The 11,322-nt window shown below is 33.2% G+C and overlaps 1 protein-coding gene across 1 annotated transcript; it reads right to left on the bottom strand.

The window, feature by feature from the left end:
* Nucleotides 1-265: 265 nt before the first annotated feature.
* Nucleotides 266-6,832, bottom strand: LOC109807878 (ABC transporter B family member 4). Its single transcript, XM_020370569.3, has 13 exons — nucleotides 6,628-6,832; nucleotides 5,479-5,808; nucleotides 5,142-5,196; nucleotides 4,871-5,046; nucleotides 4,545-4,766; nucleotides 4,188-4,426; nucleotides 3,558-4,083; nucleotides 3,180-3,453; nucleotides 2,144-3,012; nucleotides 1,772-2,038; nucleotides 1,398-1,661; nucleotides 995-1,288; nucleotides 266-834 (listed from the first exon to the last, which is right to left on the bottom strand). The coding sequence occupies exons 2-13, from the start codon at nucleotides 5,779-5,781 to the stop codon at nucleotides 478-480; spliced, it is 3,846 nt and encodes a 1,281-aa protein (XP_020226158.2). The 5' UTR covers nucleotides 5,782-5,808; nucleotides 6,628-6,832; the 3' UTR covers nucleotides 266-477.
* Nucleotides 6,833-11,322: the final 4,490 nt, after the last annotated feature.

Here is an 11,322-nt window from a genome sequence, read left to right as displayed (position 1 = left end):
ATAATATTATAATATAACAAATAATTACTAGCACTGTTAGCTACGCATCATCCTCTTTTCCAAATTTCTTTTTCTCACTTAATACAAGTGACAACATCTAAGCACTGAGTATATATTAAAAAAAAAAAAAAGTAGTAGGACCAACGCCAACCAATTATATGATAAAAAGCAAAAATTAGTACGAATAAATCCGAAAACTACTACCACTGAAATCTGTAGGCCCATACATATGTAAGAAAGTTAGAAACACGTGCAAGTGAAACAATTCCATGGTAAAATCTTGCTATTATTGCCAACAAACTATTGCAGGTAATTCCATCTTTCACATATTTTTGGTTTTCCGTTGTGATTGACAATATTACATTGATGATAACATGAATCAATTTTCTTACTTGCATTGATCTTTCTGTTGAGAACTTCTAAAAAATATAGAATAAAGAAAAAAAGAGAGAATGGAATTTGACGAAGAGATAAAACTCATACTGTTGAAGCACTTGTGTGAAGTTGGACTAAGGAAGCATAAAATCCACCACTGACGTTAATGAGTGTGTCATGCTTCCCCTTCTCCACTATAACTCCATTTTTCACAACAGCAATCACATCTGCATTTTTTATTGTAGATAAACGATGTGCCACAATCACAGTGGTCCTGTTCACCATGACTTTGTCTAATGCATCTTGAACAACTCTTTCTGACTCGGCATCTAATGCACTTGTAGCCTCATCTAGTAGCAATATCTTTGGACTTTTAATTATGGCACGAGCAATTGCTATCCGTTGCTTCTGCCCACCAGACAATTGGGTTCCTCTCTCGCCCACTATAGTGTCATAACCCTATCAAATAAAAACCATGAAGTCAAACACATTTGCCAATAAGAACAATTCACCCAATAACACACAAGTCTACATGAAAATGTTGCAAAGACATCAAAAAATAAAGAGAGAAAACATTATGTCGGCCAGTTTTTTTTTAATTGAATATTTTTGTTTTTACCTTCTGTAAGCCACTAATGAATTTATGGGCATTGGCCAATTCTGCTGCTGCTGTGATTTCTGCTTCAGTAGCATTGCCACCTTTTCCATAGGCAATATTGGCACGTATAGTTTCATTGAACAATACTGGCTCTTGGCTTACAAGACCCATTTGCTGCCTTAACCACTTGAGTTGTAACTCCCGAATTTCTACCCCATCAAGTGTGATTTGCCCTGATTCAGGATCATAAAATCTTTGCAACAAGGCAATCACTGTGGATTTTCCGCTTCCACTTTCACCAACAAGAGCCACTGTCTGGAACAACAATTTTGATTGTGACAATTAGTTGCTATGCTACATACATGAATTTCAGCTATACCTTTTGAAATGAAATGGAATTAAAATATAAAACTTCAAACTCTACCTTGCCGGAATGGATAGTCAAGCTGAGGTCTCGAAAAATCTGTATATCAGGCCTAGATGGATACTTGAAGCTCACATGACGAAGCTCTATTTCTCCCTTAACGCTATCCAGGGTGGTGCCAGACTCATCACTAGGATCTATCTTTGACTTCTTATCAATTATTCCAAATATGGAAGCGGTAGCTAACTTGACCTTTCTTGAATCAGGAGCAAAGGAGCTTGATTGGGAAATTCCAATAGTTGCCATAGTTAATGCAAAGAAAACCTGCAAAGCATGAAAACAACATTACTTTCAAGAATTAAAAAAACATAATGTTGAAATGTAACACTCTCAAAAGTCTATATTGAATGTTACAAGTATGAAAGAGTAGGTACCCGGAAAACATCTGAGAATTTTGTCTTCCCAGCGTCCACAAGTCTAGCTCCAGCGTAGAAACTGGTTGCATAAACACAAAACAGTAAGAAAAATGAAATCCCAAATCCAGATCCGCTGACCAACCCTTGTCGTATTCCTGTCTTCATGGGACCCTCACATTTCTTCCCGTATAGTTCCATAACCTTGTCTTCAGCACAGAATGAAGCAACTGTTCTTATGCTTCCAACTGCATCATTAGCAACTTGGCTTGCTTCCTCGTACATCATCTGCAGAAACAAACATCCATTAATATATTGAGAATTTGTCACATAGTCTGAATAATGTAGTTAGTTACTCATAACTTTCTATAGCAAATGAAAAATAAAACTAACCTTTGCATCTGCACTAAATCCCTTCATGAATTTCATTTGAACATACCCATTTAGTCCAATCAGGGGAATCAATACAAGAATAATAAATGCCAGCTGCCAAGATGCAACAAAAGCAATAATCAAACCCGCCAAAGCAGATGCTAAATTTTGAACCATTAGTCCCAGCGCATCACCAACAAGGGCACGCACAGAAGCAGCATCTGCTGAGAGCCTAGCACCAATGGCACCACTTGAGTTTTCAGGCTCATCAAACCAACCAACCTCCATGCTGACAACCTTCTGAAAACACATTAGCCTGATTCGTTGGATCAACTTGCATCCTGCCACAGAAAAAAAGTATCCTCGTGCTGGAATTATCAGAAATGATGCAATACCAAGGGTCATAAACATCACTGCCCAAAACTTGGAGTCCTTTTTCAGCTCATCAAATGGTTCATAAAATGTCTTAATGACACTGGAAATCAGCACTCCAAATATTGGAAGTATAACACCATTTGCTATGGCTGCTACACATCCAAGCAGAAGAACTGGAATCTCTGGCTTGTTGAGGGAAGCAAGGCGGCTGAGTGGAACCTCTGGTGCTTCTTCTTTGGGTTGTGAGTCTTCATTTTCAGGATCAGGAACTTTAATTCCTGTGGGTAAACCAAAGGAAACTGAAAATGAGTGGTGGCTACTATTCCCTAAGGATGAGCCCCTACTAATAGATCTTCGAAGTGACCTCCTTTGACTTGATTGTCTAAAGGATTCTACAGATAATTCACTCTTCCTGCTATTGTCTGCATTTTCTTCTGACTCCTTGTTTATTTCTTGTAGGCGTATAAGTTGAGAGTAAGCTCCCTCAGGATCCTTGAGTAATTCAGAGTGTGTTCCTGATCAATAAACACGCAATGTTTTTAGTAAGATATATGCAAACAAAATTGTGATGAGTTTGTATGCATGAATTGTATCAGAATCAAAGAGTTAATCATCTCTAAATGATCGACAATTGAATCAATGGAAATTGAAAAGACGCGTTTTCAATGAACTTGTATGGTACCTTTCTCAACCATCTTCCCTCTATGAATGACAGCAATCATATCAGCATTCCTCACTGTGCTCAAGCGATGTGCCACTACAACAGTAGTTCTGTTGACCATGATCCTGTCTAGAGCCTCTTGCACTATCCTCTCAGACTCTGCGTCAAGAGCACTTGTAGCTTCATCTAGAAGTAGAATTCTCGGATTTTTCAAGATTGCTCTTGCAATCGCAATGCGTTGCTTCTGGCCACCAGACAACTGAGTTCCATGCTCACCAACCATTGTGTTCAATCCCTGCATGCAGAGGTAAAAATCTCAATATTACTTGAACAAGTTCCAAGGTTACGAATCAAGAAATAGCCTTGGAATTGAAGTATTCTGGCTATAGAACATAGAACCTGTGGAAGTTTATCAATGAATTTAGCAGCATTTGCAAGTTCAGATGCAGATCTTATCTCTTCAATTGTTGCTCCCTCCTTTCCATATGCAATGTTATCCTTAATGCTAGATGCAAACAACACTGGCTCCTGGCTGACAAGGCCAATTTTACCTCTGATCCACCTAAGCTGCAATTCTTTCAGGTTCATGCCATCAATAAGAACTTCACCTGCCTGTGGATCATAGAATCTTTCTAACAAGCTGATAACCGTAGACTTTCCGCTTCCACTTTGTCCAACCAATGCTGCAGTTGTACCACTAGGTATATGAAGAGAGAATCCATCAAATATCAGCTCCTCAGGTCTGGCTGGATAACTGAAATATACATCCCTTAACTCTATTTCGCCTTGAATATCCTCTAATGTTTTTCCACTTGGATCAAAAGAATCTATCTCTGGCTTCCTTTTAATTGTCTGAAACATTTTGTAAGCTGCGGCCTGACCTGCAGCAAAGGCACTCATACTAGGGGATGCCTGTCCAAGAGACCTAAGATACGAAAAAATAATATCACGTTGGATTTTGACCAAAAAGCAATGAACTGTCAAACTTCCTTAGCAGCTGAAATACGTTAAAATAAAAATGATACTTACATTGAGGCAGTTAGCACGGCAATAATCACATTAATCACTGTGCCCCCGTTATATCCTTTTTCCATTATCATCTTTGCGCCAAACCATACAGCCAAAGCATAACCACCGAAAATAATAAACATAACTGTGCCTAGACCCACTCCGGCAATGGTACCTTCTTGAACCCCTGATTTGTAAGCATCTAACAGAAATTCGCTATAACTAGATACTGCTTGCTTTTCCCCAGTAAAAGATACAACCTGGAAATATACACAGGAAAAATAATATGATTATCATGGCACTGCAAGAAATAAACACACTCAATCAGAAATTATAGGATTTCACAGATATCTACTTAGGTTTGAACAAACAACATACGGTTCTTATTGAGCCAATTGTCTGTTCAACCACATGTGCAGCTTTTGCATAAGCTGTTTGACCTCGAGAAGCCATCCTGCCTATGATGACAGCCAGAGCAGCACCTGACAACGCAAGAAGTGGAAGAGTAGACAACATGACAAGAGTAAGAAGCCACCCTCTGATAAATGCTATCACAAATCCCCCAAAGAATGTTGCTATTAGCTGTATAAACTTCCCAACCTGTTGAAAAAAGCAAATGTTCAACATACTCAAAGTGGCTCTGTGCCCCTAATTTTCATTAAAGCCTACAAAATTTAACTCTTGCATTTTGCAGCATGTCATACCTTCTCTCCCATGGCATCTTGTATGAGAACAGTGTCACCTGACATCCTCCCTACCACCTCTCCAGTGTTTGTTTCCTTATCAAAGAAAGCAATATCTTGTCTTAGAATAGTTTTCAAATACAATCCCCTTATCCGTGCAGCCTGCCTCTCCCCCGTGACCATCCAACAAGACACCTCTGTGAAAAAAAGAAACGGTTCTCTCAAATTCATTGTCAAGAAAACTCGAATGGTTCCACAAACTAAAGTGATCTTAATTATAAAATATACTTACGGAGAAATGCTGCCACCCCAGATCCTATTGCCAAGTATACAAATTTAAGAGAAATCTGCAGTTCCATCAATCACACAACCAAAGAAGATTATTGTAACTTCTAACAAGGCTTCAAAACTTATATTTGAACATTCTATTCAATCAGAATTGGAGCTTCATATCAATAAAAATAATCCACACAATAAAATTTGAAATTAAGGATCAAAATATATTAGCAAGATGAAATTCCAAAAAAAACATGTTACTGTGTAAGTTTTGTCCTTTAGTAAATGAACAAAAATCTCAGTAACCAAGCATGACGCGTTCGTTATGATTAGTTATAGTGCCATGGTTTTACCTTGGATACTACTCCCACCACGTCGTTTTGCTGGTTACTGCCGAAGCCATTGATCAGTTGACCGAACAGCAGTGTCATGATAGGCAAACCCAATCCGTTTCCAATGGCACCAATGATGCCAACAGCCATCAAGAGAATGTCAGTGGTGTCTGCAAAAACGAACAGCTTGTGAAATGGAACTGTCTCTTGTTTTTCCTTTTCTTTGCTCTTTTCGACCCTTTCCCCGCTCGTGCTGCTTCCTGCACCATTCTCTGACGCGTTTGCGTCATCATGTTTTTTCTCCTCCCCATTCTCCCCAGCCATGTCAGATCACTGCCTTCTACGCTCCAACTATTCAAAATTAAAAATAAAAAGCAATTTACAATTTGAAAAACACTAACACCTCAAAGCATCGCAGAAGCTAAACTTATTATTATTATTATTATTATTTGTTAAAAAAAAAAAAAACTAAAAAACACACTACACTACAAACGAAGAATCCGTGCGAGTTGTTTGGAAGCAAATCAAATTGTGGGAGTCAATTAGCATATTATGGATTCACCAAACGTATGACCGCATGAAAACATGAAGGACTCGGAAACGTGAAGCAACAAACAGAGCAGATTCGATACTGAAAGATTGAAAAGCATTCAGCTGCAACCTATGCCTTCCAAAGTGAGATTCGTTGACAAGAGCAACAAATATAAACACGATGAAAGTGCTGTGTTAATAACCGGAACAAAACTTTCTACGCAAACATGGAGACGGTGGAGATTGCAGAAACAAGAAGGAACACGCGCTTGAATTCGCGGATCCAGACAAGAAAAAAAAAAAAAAAAAGATGGCAAACTAGTTTCACTTTGTCAGCTACCACACCGCAAAAAATATAAAATAAAAATGTTATGACTCATCACTCTCTTTAGCTTTAACGCGGAAATGTATTAAAGATGACGGAGCAGAAGAAAGAAAAAGTGGTTCACTCACTTCTCATTTCTCAAAAGTCAAAGTTTCACACCAGATGATAACTAACTTAAACACACACCAGTTGAAAAACTTAAATGATAGTATGATGGCAACTCTGTGGAAACGAGTAGCAGCAATACGAATTATGAACAAAGCTGTGTATGGAAAGACAGGAAGAGCGAAGAAGACGGGAGAGATTTATTGTACCTTGTTGAGAATGAAGAGAGGAAGAGAAAAGAATATAGATACAAATGAATTGATACTTTGGGGAGGTTTTGAAAAGGAGATTGCGGGATCTCCCTATAGATGAATAGATTGTGAGTTTGAAGGTTGGTTCTGTGGAAAGTGTTCACACTTGACTCATTATATGGAGGCAACTAGGTAGTAGTCATTGCTTAAAGGGCAAGCATCTTCTTCCGTGATGGGCAAGCGGAATTACAAGTATTCATACATTAATTGTTTTGTAAAATAGTTCGGCCATTTCCAAAATCACACAATACTATATTAATTTTTTCATTTATAAAATACTAAATGCTTTTAGTTTTTTTTTTTTCATTAAATAGACAGATTTCTAGAAGAAATTTCTAATATATTTATGTCTTTTATCTCCTTTTGTTTTGTTATATTCTTTGAGAGACTTTTTGGAACACGTAAATTTTTTTAATTTTTTCTTTTAGAAATTGCAAATTAAAAGTATTAGTCTGATGTTTGATTTTTTTAGTAATTATTTTTATGAAAGGGAGAACTGTTTCTAGGTTTAAAATAAAATTAAATGCAATAAAAACGTCACCTTATATTTATTTATTTATTTAATACAGTAATTTTTTTAATTATTAATATTTATAAATATTTTTAATTATCCAAATAGATTCTAATTAATACTAAACATTATGATTCTCAAAATTTATGATACTCTTAAATCATGATGGAGACATCCTCATGTATAGGGATGACAATGGGGTTCCAGGAGCGGGTAATAGTAAACCTGCTCGTGCCTCTGTCTCGCTAGATGAAAATTGGCTTCATATCCACTCCATATCTGCTCGGGTATATATTAAGTGAGTATCTATAAATTTCTTGAATACCCACAGATATTCATGAATATCCATGAATATTTATAAATTTTTTAAGAAATTAAAAAATTATATTACAAATAATTTTAAGTTTATATTTAATGTCATTGAAATATTAAAAACAAAAATTTAATGTTAATTTTAAACTTGTATTTAGCGTTAATTTTGTTGAAATAATAATAAAAATGCAAGATAATCAATAACTTAAAATACATCAATCTCACAAGTAAGTTAAAGTCTCATCACAAAGCTACAATAATTCATTCTTAAATTCCAAATGAAAGTAAATAACTTAAAATACATAAATTTTATTGGTCTAATCAAAGCTAAAAAGTTAATCAAATTACATCCAACATAATTTTATAACATGCTTAACACATGTTGATAACTTCATCAACCTCATTTTTGTAAGAAAATAAGATGAGAAAGTATAGTTTTAGGGTTATGTGGTACAAGGATAATTAGGATATTTAAGAATTATTATTAAACAGGTATCCACGAGTATGAATATCATCATACCCGCCCCCTCCCCGTTTATAAACGGGTAAAAAATTATTCGTCTCCATTATTCGCAGGTACCCAATTAATCTATCCATTTATTATCCATAGCAGATTTTACTCGCAGGTACGGGTATTTTTGTCATCCCTACTCATATAAGAAAGTTCTCCTAAACATCAAATATATTTAGTTTTTTATTTTGTATTTTCTTAATAAAATAAAGGGATTTCTAGAAGAATTTGTTAATATACTTCTGTATGTAAGTCTCTTACGTTTTTATTTTTCTTAAATATTAAATGTATTTAATTTTTCATATAGAAATTTCTTAATAAAACAGAGAGATTTCTGAAAGATTTTTTTAATATACTTTTGTATTTAATTTTTTTAAATGCATTTAATTTTTCATTTAGTAATTTCTTAATAAATAGATAAATTTCTAGAAGAATTTTTTAATATATTTTTTTCCTTTAAAACTGTTATTTTTATTTTCCTTAAATATTAAATGTATGTATTTTTCATTTAAAAAATAGTATTTTAGTATGTACATTATAGTTTACCTTTATGATAAATGAATATATTATTTTAATTATTGATAATTTATTTTAAAATATTTAATTTAATTTATAAATCAATATCATAAATAAAATATTGAATTAGATATGAAGTTAAAAAAGTTTTTCAAAACACTCTCATTGAAAAATGGTCCTTAAAAACAAACTTGTATAAATTAATATATAGAAGTTGATAATGTTCATGTCCAATTTCACCTTTAATTTTCATTTTTATCTCATAAAAGTGATAAAATGGGATGAAAATGAGAACTAAAGGTATAACTTAATCTAAATATTATTAAATATTAATTATCGTGTCATCTATTTAATATTAGGTCACGAGTCACCACAAATATTATAATTTTAATGATTAAAAGATGATCATGTAATGAATGGATTAAAATTTTGGATTTTATAAAATTAAGAAATTAAAATTAGGTACCAAAATCGTGAATTTGATATTATAGACAGACAAAAATGTAATTTAACCAATCTATTTGTTTATTCAATATTAAATTCTTTAATTTTTTTACTTAGTATTTTTCTTAATAAAATAGAGTGATTTTTCTAACACTCATTAGATTTGACGACTCAGTAACTCCACGACACTTTACATGGTGACATTTCATATGATTCTTCATTGATCAGAACCCTTTACTAATTAGAACCTTTCGTATATAGTCCTTTCTAAAATGCCTAGTACTTTAGAATCATTAATTATCCCTATAAACCAACACATGACTTTTTAGTGTGTTTTATTTTCACTCGCACATTTTTCAAGAAACTTTTTAAAAAGTGTTAGAAATAAGGTCAATAAAGTTTAGTTCTGCCAACTTCACACTCAAGATATCCAATCCTTGGTATGTGGGGTGTGTTGAAGACCCCACATCGACTAGAAATAAGGTCAATAAAGTGTATATAAATCGCGAACAATTCTCACCTTACTAGTCAATTTTGTAGGGTTGAATTAAGTTTGGTCACTCATCTAAATTGCTCTAATCAAACACGCTTAACTATTAAGTTCTTTAGTGATGAGCTATTAAATAGTAGATGTATTTTATTGGTATAGATAATAGTTATTAATTCCTTTATGAGGTTGATGATTAAAAAAAATTAAAAATGAAAATATATTAAAAACATTTTTCAATTTTAATCAGATTTTATATTCTTCTTTTATATATTATTGTAAAAAGCTAAAAGCAAATATATAGAAAATTTTCAATTCAACCAAAGAAATTTTTTTTATTCATAAAAAATAATCAGTTTTAGAAGTTCTTAAGAAAATAAAACTTTTAGAACTGGTTATATATTTTTTTATATATAAAAAGTGATTATTTAAAAATATAACAAACGGACTTAATAAAAAAAAAAATAAGGTTCCATTTCTTTTCACAATTTTTGTTGTTTGGAATAGTATATTTCTCAGTTTTTTTTATTAAAATGGGATATATAAAAAAATTACAAGAATTTATCTCACGTAAATTTTCCTGAAAATCCACCAATTTAATAGATTTCGAAAGAGAATACCCATTGTTGTTAAAAAAAATTGTGATATATAGCTTCTTTCTATTTTTAAAAGGAAAATTCAGATGACAAATATGATAAAATTTAATATAAATGTAACTAAAATATAATGACAGTATAAACTTTATTTAATTAAAACTCATTCTATTATTAAAAATTGTTAATTTTAGAATAGTTATTTTGAAATTATATTTAAAATAAATTTGAATCATATAAAAATATTTATATAAAAATTAAACTCTGGAAATATTTCATTTTTTGCTTGATTTTCAAAAGAAAGAAAAAAGTAGAAAGAAAATAAAAAATGTGATGGTTTTCTTAAAGTTGTTTAGTGTAACGTCTCTCCATGATTACTATACTAAATGGATCAACTACTAGCAATAAAATAACTAATTGTGTGTGTGTGAACTATCAACAACGAAAATAGATAATTGTGTGCGTGCGCATGTGTGTGTGAACTACCCAGCAACGAAAATAGCTAATTGTGCATGTGTGTGCATATGCATGTGCGTGTGTGTGAGGGGGGGGGGGGTAATCCAACACTATAACAATAAAAACTTTAAGTTGTCGGTTAAGCAACAACTACCAAAAGCTACATCAAAGTAAGGATCACCACTGCCATCACCAACATGACCTCACCAAAAACTCCATCTGCAACCTATCATTGTCTTGCTTCTATATCAAATATGATCATCACAATTCAATCATTAGGAGACATGCAAGAGTAAGTTATAGTACAAAAAGAATAATCATACAACAAGTATATAAGTAAAACAACTATAATATCAACAACAAAAACATGTAAACCATACAACAAGATCACACCATGGTCTACAACTTAGCACCACAACAAATCACCTCAACATGGAATTCAACATCTTGCAAGATAAGCAACTTAACAACGTATGAAAATTCACATTTCACCACATCATTATTATTCAACAACATCCTCAACCAAGCATATGAACCACACCATAACCAAAAGCAACATATCATATGCATAACACCTCAACTGCATGTGTCATCACACATTCACCTACAAAGGTCTCTTACTACAAATTTGAGTACTCTAAGTGGCTTGGCCCAACTAAACCATCATGATCTTTTTACACATCGTTAGATTAATAGCCAATTGGGATATCAATCCCTAGCAAAATGGTTTCTCAGATGTTGTCACTTAAACTAGGAAATATAGTATTCTTGTTTGGGTAGAATAACTTGGATACGAGTCTACTACAATATTAACTTGCAACAC

This window comes from Cajanus cajan, chromosome 7 (genome assembly GCF_000230855.2).
Source record: "Cajanus cajan strain Asha chromosome 7, NIPB_CcT2T_4, whole genome shotgun sequence".
NCBI classification, from domain to species: domain Eukaryota; kingdom Viridiplantae; phylum Streptophyta; class Magnoliopsida; order Fabales; family Fabaceae; genus Cajanus; species Cajanus cajan.
The sequence above is the reverse complement of the archived record's forward strand: the minus strand, read 5'-3'. Positions and strand labels throughout refer to the sequence as shown.

Bases quoted from the DNA above. Each gene is read 5' to 3' on its own strand.
- LOC109807878 (XM_020370569.3), bottom strand. From the start codon at position 5,781: ATGGCTGGGGAGAATGGGGAGGAGAAAAAACATGATGACGCAAACGCG. The intron at 1,289-1,397 runs GTAGAGTTTGAA...TTGTTGTTCCAG, and splicing joins TGACTATCCATTCCGGCAAG to ACAGTGGCTCTTGTTGGTGA. The intron at 835-994 runs GTAAAAACAAAA...TTTATTTGATAG, and splicing joins TCATTAGTGGCTTACAGAAG to GGTTATGACACTATAGTGGG.